The sequence below is a fragment of the Lepidochelys olivacea genome, assembly GCF_965140295.1.
Source record: "Lepidochelys olivacea isolate rLepOli2 genome assembly, chromosome: 23".
In the NCBI taxonomy this organism is placed as follows: Eukaryota; Metazoa; Chordata; order Testudines; family Cheloniidae; genus Lepidochelys; species Lepidochelys olivacea.
This window is the reverse complement of record NC_140433.1, coordinates 13771050-13791197: the sequence shown is the minus strand read 5'-3', so window position 1 is coordinate 13791197 and position 20148 is coordinate 13771050. Positions and strand designations below refer to the sequence as shown.

General features: G+C 63.5%; 1 protein-coding gene across 1 annotated transcript; it reads left to right on the top strand.

Annotated features, from left to right (window-relative positions):
- The first annotated feature begins 551 nt into the window (after positions 1-551).
- Positions 552-20021, top strand: PTPN18 (protein tyrosine phosphatase non-receptor type 18). The gene is given in 18 exon segments (XM_084612319.1): positions 552-653; positions 8296-8404; positions 8939-9015; positions 9757-9852; positions 13522-13560; positions 13665-13733; positions 14104-14166; positions 14445-14587; positions 15835-15901; positions 15991-16068; positions 16205-16285; positions 17672-17748; positions 18248-18501; positions 18752-18958; positions 18961-19019; positions 19022-19082; positions 19354-19452; positions 19735-20021. Coding segments are annotated over 18 exon segments (1725 nt in total). The 5' UTR covers positions 552-575; the 3' UTR covers positions 19803-20021.
- The last annotated feature ends 127 nt before the right edge of the window (positions 20022-20148 follow it).

The window sequence follows — 20148 nt, the reverse complement described above, 5'->3', positions numbered from 1 at the left end:
CTGTGGGGCAGGCAGGGACAGGCCTTGGGCACTTGGCAGAGACACCCTGACACCCATCCCCAGGAAGCCAGAGGGCTCAGAGAAGGGGAAGGAAACAACCCAGCACAAAACTGCCCACAAACGTATAGCAAAAACTTCACAGGAAGGGCTCGCCCGGCGCTGAGATGCAGCCACCTCTGGGGAAAGGCACACGGGGGAACAGCCACACATAACACCCCACGGAGATGGCTCGCCTGGCACTGAGATGCAGCCACCTCTGGGGAAGGGCACACGGGGGAACAGCGGCACATAACGCCCCACAGAGATGGCTCGCCTGGCACTGAGATGCAGCCACCTCTGGCGCTGTTCCCAGCGGCCCAGCCCCAAAGGTTGGGGAGATTCCTGGCTGGGGCTGGGCGGGATCCCCCAGGTGAGGCTGCGCCCGGACGCCTGGGTTCTCTCCCCTCGCTGGCGGCCAGCCAGGCTCAGGTCTGGGCTCGCCCAGCCGGCCCGTTGGGGGGCGGGGACCTCAACTTCCTCTTCAGTCTGCTCGGTCCTGCGCCCTCGATCCGGCCACGGGGCAGCCGCTCCGCAGCATGAGCAGCCGGGCCGAGACGCTGCGGGCGTTCCTGGGCGCCGAGCCCGGGCCGGGCCGCCTGGGCCAGGAGTTCCAGGTGAGGCCGGGCCGCGGGGGGAACCGAGCCACCGCGCCACCCCAGCTCCCCGGGGAATCCCTCCCCCAGCAGGGAGAGAACCCAGGAGTCCTGGTTCCTGCCCCCCCCCTCTAACCCCTAGAGCCCACTCCCCTCCCAGAGCCGGGGAGAGAACCCAGGAGTCCTGGCTCCCCGCTCTAACCCACTAACTTCGACTCCCCTCCCAGAGCCGGGGAGAGAACCCAGGAGTCCTGGCTCCCCGCTCTAACCCACTAACTCCGACTCCCCTCCCAGAGCCGGGGAGAGAACCCAGGAGTCCTGGCTCCCCGCTCTAACCCACTAACTCCGACTCCCCTCCCAGAGCCGGGGAGAGAACCCAGGAGTCCTGGCTCCCCGCTCTAACCCACTAACTCCGACTCCCCTCCCAGAGCCGGGGAGAGAACCCAGGAGTCCTGGCTCCCAGCCCCCTGCTCTAACCCACTAACCGCCACTTCTCTCCCAGAGTTAGGGAGAGAACCCAGGAGTCCTGGCTCCCCCAACCACTGGACCCTACTCCCCTCCCAGAGCTGGGAAGAGAACCCAGGAGTCCTGGCTCCCAGGCCCCTCTGCTCTAAGGCACTGGACTCCACAGTGCCCTCCCGGAGCTGCGCATAGAACCCAGGCGTCCTGACACCCTCCGCTCATCTCCAGCTCAAATTTCTGTTTGTAATCATTGATCTGGGGTCTGGGTTTAACTTTCGATTGCTGCCGCCCTAGACAGAGTTAACTCGTCACCTGCCGGCCAGCAAGAGTCAGAGCGCTGCAGGGAGCCCGGACGCCTGGGTCCTCTCCCGGCTCTGGGAGGGGAGTGGGGGCTAGTGGGTTAGAGCAGGGGCGGCTGGGAGCCAGGACTCCTGGGTTCTTTCCCCGGCTCTGGGAGGGATGTGGGGGCTAATGGGTTAGAGCAGGGGGGGCTGGGAGCCAGGACTCCTGGGTTCTTTCCCCCGCTCTGGGAAGGGAGCAGGGTCTAGTGGTTAGAGCTGGACGCCCTGGGCTGATCCTATGAGATGCTATTGGAAGTCTGAGGTTCTGGGTTCCTTGGTGGGTGGCTGGCTGCGTCCCCCATCACTGCCGGTCGTAGCCCCCGGCCCTGCTGCCTGGGGCATTGCAAGTTTTCATGCCGGGGACAAGGCAGAGCCGAGAAATGGCGAAATCCAGCCAATAGCTGCCTTGGCTTTACCCACAGGATTCCTGCATCACCAGCATCCCTGTGGGCCCTGGACCTGGGTACAGCACTTAGCAGAGCCTCCTGGCAGCCAGGGCCAGGCGCTGGGGGGCGCCGTGCTGTGGGGAGCAGGGGGCTTGACGGGGGTGCTCTCCCCTGGCAGCCAGGGCCAGGCGCTGGGGGGCACCGTGCTGTGGGGAGCAGGGGGCTTGACGGGGGTGCTCTCCCCTGGCAGCCAGGGCCAGGCGCTGGGGGGCGCCGTGCTGTGGGGAGCAGGGGGCTTGACGGGGGTGCTCTCCCCTGGCAGCCAGGGCCAGGCGCTGGGGGGCGCCGTGCTGTGGGGAGCAGGGGGCTTGACGGGGGTGCTCTCCCCTGGCAGCCAGGGCCAGGCGCTGGGGGGCACCGTGCTGTGGGGAGCAGGGGGCTTGACGGGGGTGCTCTCCCCTGGCAGCCAGGGCCAGGCGCTGGGGGGCACCGTGCTGTGGGGAGCAGGGGGCTTGATGGGGGTGCTCTCCCCTGGCAGCCAGGGCCAGGCGCTGGGGGGCACCGTGCTGTGGGGAGCAGGGGGCTTGATGGGGATGCTCTCCCCTGGCAGCCAGGGCCAGGCGCTGGGGGGCACCGTGCTGTGGGGAGCAGGGGGCTTGATGGGGATGCTCTCCCCTGGCAGCCAGGGCCAGGCGCTGGGGGGCGCCGTGCTGTGGGGAGCAGGGGGCTTGATGGGGATGCTCTCCCCTGGCAGCCAGGGCCAGGCGCTGGGGGCCGCCGTGCTGTGGGGAGCAGGGGGCTTGACGGGGGTGCTCTCCCCTGGCAGCCAGGGCCAGGCGCTGGGGGGCACCGTGCTGTGGGGAGCAGGGGGCTTGATGGGGATGCTCTCCCCTGGCAGCCAGGGCCAGGCGCCGGGGGGCACCGTGCTGTGGGGAGCAGGGGGCTTGATGGGGGTGCTCTCCCCTGGCAGCCAGGGCCAGGCGCTGGGGGGCGCCATGCTGTGGGGAGCAGGGGGCTTGATGGGGGTGCTCTCCCCTGGCAGCCAGGGCCAGGCGCTGGGGGGCGCCATGCAGCAGGGGGCTGGGCAAGGGGCGCTCTCCCCTGGCAGTCAGTGCTGGCCTGAAATCGTTAGTGGGTGCGATTAATTTGGAGGTGCCTGTCCGAGGAAACAGACAACCTGAGCCCTGTAGGGTCATTACGTTTCGCCTCCATCTTTCCTCCCCGCATGAAGTGGGGTGACCCAGCAAATTCCCAGCCGGTGGATGCACTCCAGGTACGTTCCCCAGTGCTTCTTCCTGCAAACGTTTGTCACAGCCTGGCCGTTCCTGGCTGCCTTGCCCCAGAAGTGGATGCATCTCAGCCCTGGGCAAGGAACCACTGCATATAGATGGTCAAGAGCTTGGGAATCCAGTGGAAATCAGCCATTGGGTCTGAGCTATTGATTCGGTCTGAAGGAAATTCCCAGAGTAGAGAATATTCTCTGGCTTGTGTTACTAGCAATCAGGGCATTAAACTGAAGTGAAATTGAGAGGGAAACCCAAACACGGCATCCACTTTCCCCTTTTTGTTTCACTTCTCCCAGCCCTAGCCCTTGTTCTAAACACTGGACCACCTCTCCTCCCAGAGCCAGGGAGAGAACCCAGGAGTCCGGGCTCCCAGCCCCAGCCCCCGTTCTAACCGCCAGACCCCCTCTCCTCCCAGAGCCAGGAGAGAACCCAGGAGTCCTGGCTCCCAGCCCCAGCCCCCGTTCTAACCGACAGACCCCCTCTCCTCCCAGAGCCAGGAGAGAACCCAGGAGTCCTGGCTCCCAGCCCCAGCCCCCGTTCTAACCGACAGACCCCCTCTCCTCCCAGAGCCAGGAGAGAACCCAGGAGTCCTGGCTCCCAGCCCCAGCCCCCGTTCTAACCGCCAGACCCCCTCTCCTCCCAGAGCCAGGAGAGAACCCAGGAGTCCTGGCTCCCAGCCCCAGCCCCCGTTCTAACCGCCAGACCCCCTCTCCTCCCAGAGCCAGGAGAGAACCCAGGAGTCCTGGCTCCCAGCCCCAGCCCCCGTTCTAACCGACAGACCCCCTCTCCTCCCAGAGCCAGGGAGAGAACCCAGGAGTCCTGGCTCCCAGCCCCAGCCCCCGTTCTAACCGCCAGACCCCCTCTCCTCCCAGAGCCAGGGAGAGAACCCAGGAGTCCTGGCTCCCAGCCCCAGCCCCCGTTCTAACCGCCAGACCCCCTCTCCTCCCAGAGCCAGGAGAGAACCCAGGAGTCCTGGCTCCCAGCCCCAGCCCCCGTTCTAACCGCCAGACCCCCTCTCCTCCCAGAGCCAGGGAGAGAACCCAGGAGTCCGGGCTCCCAGCCCCAGCCCCCGTTCTAACCGCCAGACCCCCTCTCCTCCCAGAGCCAGGAGAGAACCCAGGAGTCCTGGCTCCCAGCCCCAGCCCCCGTTCTAACCGACAGACCCCCTCTCCTCCCAGAGCCAGGAGAGAACCCAGGAGTCCTGGCTCCCAGCCCCAGCCCCCGTTCTAACCGCCAGACCCCCTCTCCTCCCAGAGCCAGGAGAGAACCCAGGAGTCCTGGCTCCCAGCCCCAGCCCCCGTTCTAACCGCCAGACCCCCTCTCCTCCCAGAGCCAGGGAGAGAACCCAGGAGTCCGGGCTCCCAGCCCCAGCCCCCGTTCTAACCGCCAGACCCCCTCTCCTCCCAGAGCCAGGAGAGAACCCAGGAGTCCTGGCTCCCAGCCCCAGCCCCCGTTCTAACCGCCAGACCCCCTCTCCTCCCAGAGCCAGGGAGAGAACCCAGGAGTCCTGGCTCCCAGCCCCAGCCCCCGTTCTAACCGCCAGACCCCCTCTCCTCCCAGAGCCAGGAGAGAACCCAGGAGTCCTGGCTCCCAGCCCCAGCCCCCGTTCTAACCGCCAGACCCCCTCTCCTCCCAGAGCCAGGGAGAGAACCCAGGAGTCCGGGCTCCCAGCCCCAGCCCCCGTTCTAACCGCCAGACCCCCTCTCCTCCCAGAGCCAGGAGAGAACCCAGGAGTCCTGGCTCCCAGCCCCAGCCCCCGTTCTAACCGACAGACCCCCTCTCCTCCCAGAGCCAGGAGAGAACCCAGGAGTCCTGGCTCCCAGCCCCAGCCCCCGTTCTAACCGCCAGACCCCCTCTCCTCCCAGAGCCAGGAGAGAACCCAGGAGTCCGGGCTCCCAGCCTCAGCCCCCGTTCTAACCACCAGACCCCCCTCTCCTCCCAGAGCCGGGGAGAGAAGCCAGACGGGAAGGGAAGTGGGAGATTCAGTAAGGATGGCCCCTTCTGGTAACTCTCGGTGGCTGTTCCCAGCTGCCCCACCCCAGAGTTGGCTGCATCTCAGCGCCGGGCGAGCCCTTCCAGTCACACTCTCAGCTAGTCCTTCGCATAACTGCAGCCTGGGAGCAGAAGAGGCCGGAAAATTGTCAGAAATTCATCTCCATTGAGTCCTGGTGCCGGTTCAAATAGCCCCTGTGTTGAGCAGGCACCAAATGCAAATTTCCCCCTATCACCGTGGCTTGAGCATGTGAAATAACCCCTTCTATGCCGGCAGCTGCCTCAGGCCGTCACAAACCACACGGCTTGCATGCCGCGCTGAGATGCAGCCACCTCTGGGGTGGGGCAGCTGGGGAACAACTGCACATCACACCACACTGGGGTGGCTCGCTCAGTGCTGAGATGCAGCCACCTCTGGGGCAGGCCACCCAGGGAGCAGCCAGGCATAGCACCGGGTAGGGATAGCTTGCCTGGCACTGAGATGCAGCTATTTCTGGGGAGTGGCAAAGTTCAAAGGTTGTCACAGTTTAAGAGTATAAAACAGCAGAAAGTGCTTTGTATAGCCTAGAACTAAGAAGCAGGACTCCTGGGTTCCATCCTCGGCTCTGGGAGCGGTGTGGGGTGTAGCAGATTAGATCAGGGTGGGGCTGGGAGCCAGGACTCCTGGGTTCTCTGTGCCACCTTGGCCAGGTTCTGCCACAGCTCGGTGCCTCAGTTTCCCCTGTGGCTGTCCAGAGTCGTGCTGGGAGTGAGTCAGGTGGGGAGGGTTAATTCTGTGCAGCTTCGCACTGGCCCATCCTCCCCTCCGACATGGAAATGAATTTTCCAGAAGGGACTTTGTTCCCTTGTCTCTCGCCTGGCTCCAGCGGCTGATTTGTTATATAAATGTAGCCCAGAACAAATCCCAGCTTCCTCCAGGGTGGGGCCAGGCAGAGGGGGAAGGGAAAGCGAGGGGAACCAGCACCCCTTAGTGGGGAAAGGCCCCGTGCCCCATTCCCTGCCCCCTGAGCCAGCCACTCCCTTTATTAAATCCCCATCTCATATTCCAGACTTAGTTACAGCTGACTGGGTCTAGAGATCGGCTTGGCTCGCCCGGTGCTCTGATGCAGCCACCTCTGGGGAGGGGCAGCTGAGGAACAGCTGCGCATAACGCCGCACAGGACTGCTTGCCGGCTCTGCTCCCTTGCCCAGCACAGGGGCTGCTCACCAGCCCTGTCCAGCAGAGCTGAAGTGAAAAGCAGAAGCTGCGCCATGGGATTAGGCAGCCCTGGGAACTGAAAACACGGATGGATCCTGAAAGTGAAGGCAACGATGCGAGGAAATGGGCCTCCCTAGGGGGCGCCGTGCTGTGGGGCGTGAGGTGGGAGGCTCTGCAGGGGGCGCTCTCCCCTAGCAGTCAGGGCTGGGCGTTGGGGGGGCGCTGTGTCTGCAGAGCGGGGGGCTGGGCAGGGGGCTCTCCCCCCCGGCGGGCAGGGCTGGGCCCTGGGGGGTGCCTTTTGAAGTCTCGGTCCTGGCTGCTGACGGTGAGTTTCCTGGCCGGGGGAGATCTGCCATTCCCGTAGCAAAGAAGAGAGCTGGGGTCTGCTGGTCAAACTCCCTCCCCAATCCCCCCTCTCTCTGCACCCCACATGGCGAACATTTCCCCTGCGCACCCTTCATCCAGGGCTCTGGCCCTCCCGTCGTCCCCCGCTGGGTACAAATCGGGGGATCCACCCCGCAGGGAAGCCGCCAACATCCCAGTTTTCTCCCTTTGGCCTGCAGCCGGCGGGGCACAATGCGGGGCGGGGGGACCTCTGTTGGCCGGAGAGTTCGGAAGCTGCCGGAGCGTCTCCCCTCCGGATCCCGCCCCTCAGGGTCTCTCTTTTCCCTCGGTCCTTTTGGAAATTAAAATACCAAACCTGGGGAATGAATTACCAAAAACTTTGTGATTTAGCCCAATCCGTCATTGGCTACCTGGGCCGCTCAGCTCCTGCTCTTTCTCCTTCCCCCACCCCACCAAAGCTCTCGGGGGCGGGGGGAACCCGCGGAAATGAACGTCAAAAACTTCCTCATAATGAAAGAAACTTTTATCCGCTGCGAAGCTGCAGAACCTGCCCGTCTCCTGCCACCATCTTCGCTCCACACCTGCTTCTCTGCAGCCGCGGGAGACAAAACGGCCCCAGCAGGGAGCGCCGGGCCGGAGCTGGAGCCCTGGCCGCTGGCGAGCTCCTGGCTGAGAACTGCCAGCTCCTGGCGTCCAATGTAACCCCCCCTCCGCCCCCCGCAATACCCCGCCAGTGAAATACTGACCCAGCCATTCCTCTGCCCTGGGGCTGCAGGTAGCTGGGGCCCCCTAGAGCCCAACCCCCTGAGTCAGTCAGTCCCTCCATTCCTGACACCCAGCCCCCCCTGCTCTAACCACCAGACCCCACTCTCCTCCCAGAACCGGGGAGAGAACCCAGGAGTCCTGGCTCCCAGCCCCCCCCGCTCTAACCACCAGACCCCACTCTCCTCCCAGAACCGGGGAGAGAACCCAGGAGTCCTGGCTCCCAGCCCCCCCCGCTCTCACCCACCAGACTCCCCTCCCCTCCCAGAGCGGAAGAGAGAACCCAGGAGTCCTGGCTCCCACCCCTGCCCCCGTTCTAACCCACCAGACCCCACTCCCCTCCCAGCGCCAGGGAGAGAACCCAGGAGTCCGGGCTCTCATTCTGGAAGCAACTCCTGCACGGATTAACTCTCCTTGGAGGGTTGTTCCGTGGCAGGGGCGGGTTTTTGTCTCCCGCCCGTTCCAGGGTGGGCGTGGGTGTGCTCACAGTGGGGCCCAGAGCCGGCAGAACCGGCCTGCTCCCAAAATAAACCTGACTCAAGTGCTCAGGAATGATCATCCCTGTGCGAGCCGTCTCTGTGCCGCGTTACGTGCAGCCGTTTCCCCCGCTGCCCCACCCCGCCCCAGAGGTGGCTGCATCTCAGTGCCGGGCGAGTCAGCCCCCCCATGGCTCTTACCTTTGGAGTTTGGGGGTGCTGGGAAGTCTGAGTTTGGGAAAGGGGCTGAGGTCACAGGGAACGGGGTGCTGTATACTTGAGTATTAGGGAGTCAGGGCATTAGCTGTGGGGCTCACAGAGCTATCGGCTGCTGGGGTGCTCTCTCAGTGTCCCTGCTTAACCCCGTCTTCTCCACAGCCTCCTAATCCCCCTCCTGTCCCCTCTCTCCACCCAGGACATCAAGGCCCGAGCCAGCGCCTTCCGGCAGCAACAGGGGTTCTCCGCAGAGGTCGGGGCCAGGAAAGAGAACATCAAGAAGAATCGGTACAAAGACATCCTGCCATGTGAGTGTGGGAGGGGGTTGCTGGCACTGGAGTGTGCAACGTTATGTGCGGCTGTTTCCCCCAGCTGCCCCACCCCAGAGCTGGCTGCATCTCAGCTCCAGGGGAGCTGTCCCCTGTGATGTTATATGCAGCTGTTCCCCCAACTGCCCCACCCCAGAGCTGGCTGCATCTCTGCGCCAGGCGAGCCGTTCCTGGGCAGCGTTATGTGTGGCTGTTTCCCCCCAGCTGCCCCACCCCAGAGCTGACCGCATCTCAGGGTTGGGCTTAGTAGATTCCCAGATTCCCAGGCCAGAAGCGACCACTGTGAGTGTCTCGTCTCACCCCCTGTATCCCACAGGCCAGAGAACGGCCCCAAAGTAATTCCCGCAGCAGAACCTTTAGAAGAGCCCCCCAGCTTGATGTAAAAACAGCCAGAGGCGGAGACTCCACTGCGCCCCTCGGGAAACGGGCCCCGTGGTTAATTCCGCTCACTGGCCACAATGGGCCCCTTACTCCCAGGCTGAATTTGTCGATCCCTCCCTCTCTCCCCGGCAGACGATCAGACCCGGGTCGTTGTGAATCTCTGCACGGACGAAGGGCAGACGGACTATATCAACGCCAGTTTCATCCAGGTAACCCCCGCCCTCCACAGCAGGGGCACTCGCCCCTCGCACCAGTGCTGGCCCCGCCGACCCAGGGCAGCACTAGGGGCCGCCGGGCTGCAGGGGGTGGATGGGGGGGGCGCCAGGCTGCATTGGGGGCTCAGCAGGGGCCACTGGGCTGCAGGGGGCGGATGGGGGGACTCAGCAGGGGGCACCGGGCTGGGGGGGGTGGATGGGGGGTCTCAGCAGGGGGTGCCGGGCTGCAGGGGTGGATGGGGGGACTCAGCAGGGGGCGCTGGGCTGCAGGGGTGGATGGGGGGGTGCCAGGCTGCACTGGGGGGCTCAGCAGGGGCCGCTGGGCTGCAGGGGGCGGATGGGGGGGCACCAGGCTGCATTGGGGGGCTCAGCAGGGGCCACTGGGCTGCAGGGGGTGGATGGGGGTCTCAGCAGGGGGCGCTGGGCTGCAGGGGGTGAATGGGGGGGCTCAGCAGGGGGCACTGGGCTGCAGGGGGTGAATGGGGGGGCTCAGCAGGGGGCGCTGGGCTGCAGGGGGTGAATGGGGGGGCTCAGCAGGGGGCGCTGGGCTGCAGGGGGTGGATGGGGGGTCTCAGCAGGGGGCGCTGGGCTGCAGGGGTGGATGTGGGGGCTCAGCAGGGGGCACGGGGCTGGGGGGGTAAGCAAGGCACACGTGCTGCGGGGGGGGGGGGTTCAGTGGGAGGCACTGCCCTGCAGGTGGCGGGTGACTTATTTCCCCCCTTTGTCTCCTGCCAGTGGGCGAATAACAAGAGATGCTACATCGCGACCCAGGGGCCGCTGCCTCACACCGTCCTGGATTTCTGGCGCATGATTTGGGAGTACGGGGTGAAGGTGGGTGTAACGCTTCTCGAGGGCCCAGGCCTGGCAGTCACCTGCTCACCCCCGTAGCTGGGTGCCAGCACCCGGACACCCCCGGCCGTTCAGCCACCCAAACATGCTCCTCTGAGCTGGGCCCAGATCCTGTACCCCTAAAGATGCAGTGTGTACCCCAAACACCCCTTGCTCCTGGTGGGATTTCCTCTGCAAACGAACCCAGGAAGAGGATTTCTCTCGCCTTGAATGCTCTCTTCCGCTATCTGTGAACTGTCCCAGCTTGGCTGATTCCCTGCGGAGCACGAAATCTTCTCTCCTGGTTTGCTATCAAATAAGACATGAGGCATTTCTCGGGGGGAAGAGGGCAGGGGGATAGGCAAAGTATGTTGTCTGGCATCATTTCGATTTGCCGAATCGGGGAAAAATGTTTGCCATTTGAATTTGGAACAGTTCGTCGTCGGGGCCAAATTTCAGTAGAATTTGAGGAATTAGCAAATTTCGGTGCCGTTTTTATTCCGCTACGAACGCGACGCATCCCGCACATTGCTCAGACAGGCATAATTGAACCGTTCCTATACGTGCCGGCGTACCCCTTGTGTTTGCAGGCCACGGTGCGTGCCGATGGGCCTTGTCCACACCTCCAGCATTGCGATTTACGGATCCACAGTTTGCAATTTCCACACTGCCGCCAGGGATCGGCTGCAGGGACACTCGCGTGGGTGCCGGTTCTCCGTTGCGTGTGGCCCAGCCTGAGGGTGGCGTGGGATCGGTGCCGTGACCTTTCGTGCGGAGAGGCCGGTTTCCCTCCGTAGGTCGTCCTTCTGCAAGTTCCTTTAGCCACTCGCGTTTCTCCAGGGATGTTCTCCAAGCCGATTTCTTGCTGCGCCCACCAATACAGGAAACCGTATCGCAGCCTCTCAGCCTACTCTGCAGGGTCAGCTCGCATCTCGCGTGTCCCCGCAGCAGGCTTCTTCGAGGCCCCGGATCTGCAGATTGCTGTGTGCCACGGAGCGTGGGCTTGGAGTTCTGCGCCGGATCGGGGGTATTTCCGGGATGGGCCAAGGAGCGGAACAGGTCGGTCCTCGATGATTTTCCTGATTGACTGCGGAGCGCGTCTGTCGCGTCGTTCCTTGCACAGAAGCCGGTGATGGAGCTGGGCCGATCTAACTTCCTGCACCTGCCCCTCGTCTTTTCCAGTGGGTCGCGGAATTTGGTGCGGACGCTCCCCCGCCCTCACCAGCCCGTTCCCCGCACAGAGCGATTCGGTGGCTCCTGGCCAAATCGTTCTTCACTCAGAGTTTCCTGAATGGGTCTGTGCAGCCAAATCCGGCGCTGTGAATACTCGGAAGCGTCGTGAGCCGCTCCATTTCCCCCCACGGGGCGGCGCTGCTTTCCCGCCGGTGGGGCAGCGTGCTTGCAAGCCGTTTGGTGATCAAGCCCAAGGCCAAATGGTTTTCTGGTTTGGGCACGTAGATTACAGGCGAGAGCCTGGCTGCTGAGCACTGCCCCAGTTGCTGGGATACCTGGGCGACCAGATGTCCCGATTTTATAGGGACAGTCCCGATTTTTGAGTCTTTTTCTTATATAGGCTCCTATTACCCCCTACCCCCGTCCCGATTTTTCACACTTGCTGTCTGGTCGCCCTATAATTCCTTTTCTTTTCTCAGTGGCACTGAGCCACGCTTGGGAGCGTGCCGGATCCATAGAGCCCTGCCTGGAAATAAAATTGGTATCTGCATGCAGTCCGCGGTGGTCCGCAGATATCTACCTGATTGAACCCTTCAGGTCGGGGCTGGTTCCTTTCCACTAAGTACATAGATCCCCGTTGGGCAGACCTTACATGGGCACGTTGGTGAAAGAACAGGACGTGTTCTTCTGACGGCCTCTAAATTCCATCCTGTTGAGCGCTGGTGAAGGGTAGGACCCGCGCCAGGACTGGGACAGCTGCCCACGTGGATGCCACCGGCTCCCGGAAACTGCTGGCAACAAGGTTTGTCATAATCTTCCGCAGGATTTGCAAAATCCAGGGGCTTCGGTTTGCGGCTCTTGGCACGACTCAGAAGTGGCGGGGACACCACTTGCCACATGGCCTGCGGTGCGGCCTCGTGTGACGAGGGGCTTTATGCATCACTTTCACCAGTAACTGCCCACGCTCGCGTTCCCCTCCCTAAAATGCCACTCTCGGGCCGTGCCCCCAGATCCAGGATCCTGCGGGCGCTGCCCCGGCACTGTTGGGAAGCTCTCTGCCATGCGTAGGCCCCTGGGCGTGGAATCAGGATGGCCTCATCTTTTCGTTCCATCAGAGCCGTCAAGACCGTGTGGAAGCCAACGGGCGAGGCTTTTCACGGCAGAATGCCGCGCCGCCGTTTCACGAGCCGGGGCCTGAAGGCCGGGCACGGAGCTGAAGCTCCATCATCTCCTGAAATCCTGCAAGGGGCTTAGCACCTTCTGTGTTTCCTGCTGCTTCTCTTCACACACTCCTACGAGGTTATCTTCCCTCACTTTCTCCCAAGACAGGCTGGCCACCTGAGGGAGTCACAGAAACACGGACACGCTCTTCTGCCGGCCGGCTAGTCCCTCTTCCTCGCCAGTGCGTTGCCCGGGGTAATGCCCAAGACTATCCGAGCGTCATTTCACTGCTGCATGCACCACGGAGAGAAATTCGTCTTCCGGCTCCGTCTCGTTGATAAATTTCCTTCCCTGGCACAAGAGAGACAAGAGCTTTTATTGGCCCAACTTCTGCTGGGGAGAGAGACGAGCTTACAGAATGAAGGCTGTCCCATGCTGCTGCGCGGCTGTTCCCCAGCTGCCCCGCCCCAGAGGTGGCTGCATCTGAGCGCCGGGCGAGCCATCCCTGTGTGGCGTTATGTGCGGCTGTTCCCCAGCTGCCCCGCCCCAGAGGTGGCTGCATCTGAGCGCCGGGCGAGCCATCCCTGTGTGGCGTTATGTGCGGCTGTTCCCCGGCTGCCCCGCCCCAGAGGTGGCTGCATCTGAGCGCAAGGCGAGCCATCCCTGTGTGGCGTTATGTGTGGCTGTTCCCCAGCTGCCCCGCCCCAGAGGTGGCTGCATCTGAGCGCCAGGCGAGCCATCCCTGTGTGGCGTTATGTGTGGCTGTTCCCCAGCTGCCCCGCCCCAGAGGTGGCTGCATCTCAGCACCAGACAAGCTGTCCCAGTCACACTCCCAGATACTCCTTTGCGTAACCGCAGCCTAAGAGCAGAACAGGCCGGGAAAAGGTCAGAAATTCAACTCCTCTGGGTCCTGCTGCCGATTCAAATGGACCAAAATCCGATGGCTTCTGGGGACGAACTGCCACCCCGAGGCCAGAGAGCAAGACTCCCAGCTAAAGCGGTTCCTCCTAAAATAGTCCCGCTTGCCATGGGGATGAATTTTGAGGAGTTAGGGCCTTTCTGAAATGGCCCCCCTCCCCCGTTACCCTTTGGGGGTAACGACCCTGCAGGACGTGGGCCGGGTGAGGTGAGTCTGTCAGGGCTCAGGTGAGGGCTGTTTGCAAAGAACAGGGTGTGTGGGGGGGGAGAGGGGGTTTTGCCAAGGGGAGTCAGGACTCCTGGGTTCTCTCCCATCCTCTGGAAGGGGAGTGGGGGCTATTTCAGTCCAGACAGGTACTGTTTGGAGCATGCTCCTTCTCTCGCTCTTTTTTCCTGACTGTTTCGTTCCCTTCCTTCCAGGTAATTGCTATGGCCTGTCGGGAAGTGGAGATGGGGAAGGTGAGTGTAGGGGCCAATCTGTGTCCACCCCCACCCCCTGGCTGTGGGGGGCGTCTGGGGGGCGACCCCCATGGACCCTCCATGAACTGACTTTCCCTCCTTAGAAAAAGTGTGAACACTACTGGCCAGTGAAGCAAGAACTGCTACAAATTGGGCCCTTCTCCATCGTCCAGGTACCCGGGAGGGGTTGTGGGGGCAGCCTGGGGGCTCTCCAGGAGAGACACAACTCCCCTTCACTTCCTGTCCCAAACTGCTGCTGAGCAACTCCATCCTGCCCCAGAGGTGGCTGCAGCTCAGCTCTGGGCGAGCCCTCCCTGGGGGGTGTTATATGCGGCTGTTCCCCGGCTGCCCCGCCCCAGAGGTGGCTGCAGCTCAGCGCCACGTGAGCCGTCCCTGTGCAGCATTATCTGCAGCTGTTCCTCACCTCACCCAGAGCTGGCTGCAGCTGTGCCTCTGTAGGGGGACACTAAAGGCATTTAATAACCGTGCAATGTCGGCACCCCCTGAAGCCTCTGTCTGCAGCTCAGCTTGTCTCTGTCTCAGGTCAAGGAACAGGAGCTGAATCCGGACGTGACAGTCCGCACGCTGAGCGTCAGCTTCCAGAAGGTCGGTGAGCTGTGGGGCGATGTGCTGCGGAGAGCGGGGGGCTGGGGAGGGGGCACTCTCTCCTGGCAGGGCCAGGCACGGGGGGGGCACCATGCTGTGGGGAGTGGGGGGCTGGGCAGGGGGCGTTCTCCCCTGGCAGGGCTGGGCACGGGGGGGTGGTGTGCTGCCGGGAGCAGGGTGGGGGGCTCAGCAGGGGGCGCTGTCCCCCAGCAGGGGTGGGTGCTGGGGGGGGGCCGTGCCGTGCGGAGCAGGGCTGATGCCTTCTGTTCCCTCCCCAGGAGGAGCGGCCCCTCACCCATTTCCAGTACGTGGCCTGGCCAGACCGCGGGATCCCGGACAATTACAGCCATTTCCTGGAGCTGATCGAGCACATGCGACTGACGCAGGGGGACGACTCAGCCCCCATCTGCGTGCACTGCAGGTAGGGGGCGCTGTGCTGCGGGGGGAGGGAGCGATGGAGACAGACAGCAGTCTTCATAGCCAAGGGTCTGCTAGAAAAAATTAAGCCCCGCCAACTGCAAAGCCCCTCCCACAAACCAAACCCCACCCACTGACTGCCTCCCCCGCCTATGAGCTCCGCCCCTTTTATGCAATGGTACAGAGCCGTCATTGAATGGCCAGCGGTAGCGTTCAGAGTGAACGCACCCATTAACACGAGCAGGTGCTTAGGGTTCAGAGTGAACACACCGAAATGGGCAGTGTCGCACTCAAACAACGATCATTAGCATCCAGTTAACACTGATGTCAAAACATATCAAGGCCCCATTTAACAGCAAACATTAGGGTTCAGAGTAAACACTCATGTTCTGATAAGCCACACCCGCATTTAAACCTCAAGTTTTAGGATTCAGAGTGAACGCGCCCGTCAGGGTGTCCCTATTTCAACCCCAGTTGTTCTATTTCAGAAGTAATGGTCATTCTGAAATGAGCTACGTCCCCCTTTGAAACACAATAATTAGGGATCAGTGTTAACTGCCTTGTTGAGATGAGCTATAGCCCCTTTTAAAAACATAATTATTAGGGTTCACAGCTAACAGCCATGTTGAGACAAACCATGACCTTAGTGAAAACCCAGTCATTAGGGTTCAGAGTGAACAATCCAGCAATCTGGGTGGCTGATGTCTGCTGAAACCCATCATTAAGGTCCAGGGCAAATGCCCAGTGCAATGGCACCCCACTGTTCACCCAGGCCTTTGGGTTTGGGATAAAGATCCCACTGTCGACACTCAGGATGCCCCATTTAACTGTCAGTCATTAGAGTTCAGAGTGAACGCCTACCAAAGATGGGCTCAAATTGTAACTCTGGTCATTATTTCAGAGTGAACGTACACCAGAGAGGTGTGAAGGTTGCAGCTGTAGCCATTAGGGTTCAGGGTGAACGTACACTAATGATGGTTCTGCATCATAGCTCCATTCACTAGGGCTCCGAGTGAACACCCACCAGAGTCGCATGAAGGTTGCAGCTGTAGCCATCTACTGGTGGTAGAAAGTGACTCCCATTTGAATGTCTACCAAAGAGGGAGTCACGGTCTACCACCAGTCATTAGGTTTCAGAGTGAACACCCACGGGCAGCGTGTGGGGTGAAGGTCCCCTTCGCCCCCGAGAGGGATTTGATCGGGGGGAATTGTTCTTCACCCATTTTCTTCCTGCTTCCTCCCCCTTGGCAGCGCTGGCTGTGGCCGGACCGGCGTGATCTGCATCCTGGAGCACGTGAGACACCTCCTCCTCCAGCAGGTACCGTGTGTGTCCGTGAGCACAGGTCCGTGCGTGGGCGTGTGTCTGACCCGCGGCTGCCCCCTCACGAGCCTTCTCCCGTTTTTCAGAGCATCCCCCCGAACTTCAGCATTTTCGACGTCGTCCTAGCGATGAGAAAGCAGAGACCGTCGGCTGTCCAGACGCTGGTGAGCCCCTCGGTTCTCCCCCAGCCGGACGCCCACCCCGCCCCACACAGTGCCCCTGCTGGGAGAGGTGGGGCCGGGGCCACTGGAGCGCCCCCCCCAGCCAGCCCCCCTAACATGGCCGTGTCCCCTCTGGCAGGAGCAGTACGAGTTTCTGTACCACGCCGTGGCCGAGATGTTCCGCTCCACCCTGGCCACCACCTACGAGAACCTCAAGGAGGTGAGAGGGGCCCCGGGGCAGGGCCCCTCCAGCGGGGGGGGGCAGGGCCCCTCCAGCGGGGGGGGGCAGGGCCCCTCCAGCGGGGGGGGGCAGGGCCCCAGACGCGGCACAGGGCCCAGCTCCTCCAACAGGGGGCGCAGGGCCACTCGAACCGTAACCAGGTTATGATCCCACCTAAGCACCCCCCATTTCCCCCCCCCCCAGCCCGCTATCCCCCCAGGTCCAACCCCCTTGGCCCCTCCTCCCACTTGAGGAAGTCCCATGTGCCTCCCTTCCCCTTTCGATTCAGCCCTGTAAACAGCTCCTCGGCCTGTGCGGTAGGAGGGGGGGGGATCTGGATCCTGGAGGGTTGCTGGGGGGGAAGAGTGTGAATCAGTGGGTGCACCTGGGGGAGGTGCACATGGGGGGCAGGCTGGAGCAGTTGGGAAGGAAGAGATCGGGGTACATGGGGGGTGGGTCTGGAGCAGTAGAGATGGGGTGTAGGGGGCAGGACCGGCAGGGGTTGGGGGGCTCAGTTCCCCTCCCTTCCCCATCTCCCCGGCTCCGTGGGGCTGAAAGGTGGAGCAGGCCCCGGCCCCCCATCCTGGCTCCTGCCTCATGCTCAGGGCTTGTGAATTCTCTCTGCCTGTGGGGGGGAAATGGGGCCTGTCCCCTCTTGGGGGGCGCCAGCTCTCATCTGACCCCTGGGCAGGGACTGGCTGGCTCAGTGGGGTGGGGAATGGGGCGTGGGGCCTGTCCCCTCCAGCGGGGGCCGGCTCCCAACTGGCCCCACAGGGGAGTAGCCCAGAGGGCTGAGACCTGCAAGTTTAGTTCATAGGTGAGCTGGCAACATAATGTGCACGGGAGCCGGAGCCCCCTGGTGGGAACAGGCCCTGCACCCCATTCCCCACCCCCGTGAGCCAGCCAGTCCCTGCTGTGGGGCCAGATGGCAGCTGGCGCCCCCTAGTGGGGACAGGCCCCACGCCCCATTTTCTGCCCCCCTGAGCCAGCCAGTTCCCACCCTGGGGCCGGATGGATGGAGGGGTGCGGCTGGGGCAGGACAGGTGCGTGGCGGGATGGAGGAATGGGGGGCCGGGTGGAGGGACAGGTGCGTGGCGGGAAGGAGGAATGGGGGGCCGGGTGGAGGGACAGGTGCGTGGCGGGAAGGAGGAATGGGGGGCCGGGTGGAGGGACAGGTGCGTGGCGGGATGGAGGAATGGGGGGCCGGGTGGAGGCCGCAGGGTTGCACCCTCTGCTCCTTCCCCAGGCCAGGCCCTCCGGCACCGGCTGGGTTAACCGCCAGCAGCCCATTGTCACACTTCCTGCAGGAGGAAGCAAAAAGCCAGCGTAACCACCAGGCGGGGACGTCTTCCCCCCTCCCCGGCTCACCCCTTCCTCTCCCCGCAGAACCAGCTGCCCCTGTACGACGACGCCGTGTCCCTACGCCGCCCCGCGCCCCATAACAGACACAGCAGCGTCTTACGGTGAGTGACCGGCCCGATGCAGCCACCTCGGGCGTGCGGCAGCGGGGGGAGCAGCCGCATGTAACACTGCCCGGGGAGGGCTCGCCAGGTGCTGGGATGTAGCCACCTCTGGGGCAGCCCGGACCTAAATACTGCAGCAGCCGCCAATGTAGCCTGGAAATGGACAGTCATTAGGGGTCAGAGTTAACACCCCATTGGATGTTACCTACAGCCCGGACGGGGCAATTGCTGTAGCTGCTCTGAGCACCCCCCCCTTCCCAGCCCCCACATTGCCCTGCTTTGACCCCCCAACCGCCCCCTCCCCCCCTTCCAATTAGCCAACAGGCCACTCGCCAGCTACTTTCTGTTTCCCAGAAATAGACTGTGGAGTATCTGCTCCCTGCCCCCTGCTCCAGCCCCAGGGCTACTGGTTACAGGATGGGTGTGGGAGGGGAGCCGGACTCCTGGGTTCTCTCCCTGGCTTGGCCCCAAGGTTACTCTCCTTCCCCCTCCCCCGCAGGAGCATCTCAGTGCCGTCCGAGCCCACCCCGGACCTGCCCCCCAAGATGAGCGACACCTACGCCGTGGTGAACAAGTTCCGGCGGGGGGGCAGGCCGGCAGGGTCCCCCTCTCGGGAGACCAGCCCCGCGTGGTCCCCCATCGACCCCAGTGGCTTCGGGGGGCTGCAGGCCAGCTACTCCCTGCCTGGGAGCCCCGTGAAACGCCTGCCCCCCAGCCCCAGCTGTGAATACACCCCCAACTCCGCCAGCGCAGGTACGGGGAGGGGACCCAGGAGTCCAGGGCTAGGAGGGGCTGTGGGTCTGATGGGGGGGGGAAGCCAGGAGGGACCGTGCGTCTGATCTGGGGGGGACCTGCATCATGGATCTGATGCAGAAGGAGGGCCTTGGACTCAAGAGTCCTGGGGTGGCTCTGACCCGGGGACGGGGGACCCCAGCCGCCCGGGGGGGAGGGGGGTCTGACCCAGGGGTCCACACTCTGACCCCTGCCCATCTCTCTGCTCCAGGTGACGCCAGCCCCCGGGGCCCCCCTTCGCCCAGCGCCAGGTGCGGGAAGACCCTGCTACCCAGTCTGAAACCCCCGGTGAGTCCTCCCCCCAGGGCCAGTGACCCCCTGCCCGGCCGGCTGCAGCCAGAGGGGGCGCCACCGTGGGTGGGGCTGGAGGAGGCTGGTGGGGCGAGCGGGGAGGCTTCAGAGTCAGGCCGCCAGGGTTCTCTCCCAGCTCTGGGAGGGGAGTGGGGCCTAGTGGTTGGCGGGATCGGGGCGTGCGTCAGTCTCTGTCGTTCATTTTTCTCCATCTCATCCACAGGCTTTTGTGGCATCTCCCCAGAAGATGGGTGAGTGGGGTGCGAAGTGGGGGCAGGGGATCACACAGCTAAACAGGGGGAGGCTAGTTCAGTACCTGGATGGGAAACCCCGGCAATTGGAGTGGGTGCGGCAGTCATCGCGGCCTCGCGTCCAAGCCACCCCCAGCCGCATCTCAGGGCTGGCCGAGCCGTCCCGGTGTGGTGTTGTGTGTGGCTGTTCCCCAGCCACCCCGCCCCAGAGGTGGCTGCATCGCAGCGCCGGCCGTAGCCGGGGAGGCCTCATTGTTCTCTCTTCCGCCAGGCCCCAGCTCCCCCCGCCATGACCCTGACGGCTACGAGGCCATGGACCCCTCACCTGGGAGTGGCTGTGGCCCCCTCGCCTCCCCGGGCAACGGTCTCGGTAGGAAGTGGGTGTGGGGGGAGGGGCACATTGGGGGGCAGGCCCCAGGATGGGAGCAGGGGGTGTGTGGTCAGGGGCTGGGACCCAGGAATCTGGGGCAGGCCCCTGGCTCTGACTGGGGACATGAAGGAGAGTCCAGGGGGAAGGGACCCAGGAGTCCTGGGGGGGGGGGGGGGGATGGGACCCCACAGCAGTTTGGATCTGGGGAGTCTGGGCAGAGGGGTGGGGTCAGGCTCTGGGGGGCGGGGTCAGGCCCCCTCCTCACTGTTGTCTCTGCCCCAGGCTATAACTTCCGCATCGGGAAGCCAAAAGGACCCCGTGACCCCCCTGCCGAGTGGACGCGGCTCTAGGGGGGATGGGGGCACCAGGGCCTGTGCCCCGCCCCCGCAAACTCCAGCTGGACTGGGCCGCAGCCCTGCATCACCCCACAGCACAGAGCGAGCCCTGCCCCCCATCAACTGACAACAGGCTGGGAGCCAGGACTGCTGGATTCTCTTCCAGGTGCAGGGAGCCAGGACTCCTGGGTTCTCGCCCCAGCCCTGGGAGAGGAGTAAAGAGCACCACCTTTGACTCAGTGGGGCACTGATGTGAGCTAGGCCCCACAACTTGGGGGCACCGGCGCTAAATCCCACCCCCCCCCAACCCGGGGAGCCCTGGTGGCTCTACCCCGGCAAGACAGGAACGGCCGTGAACAGA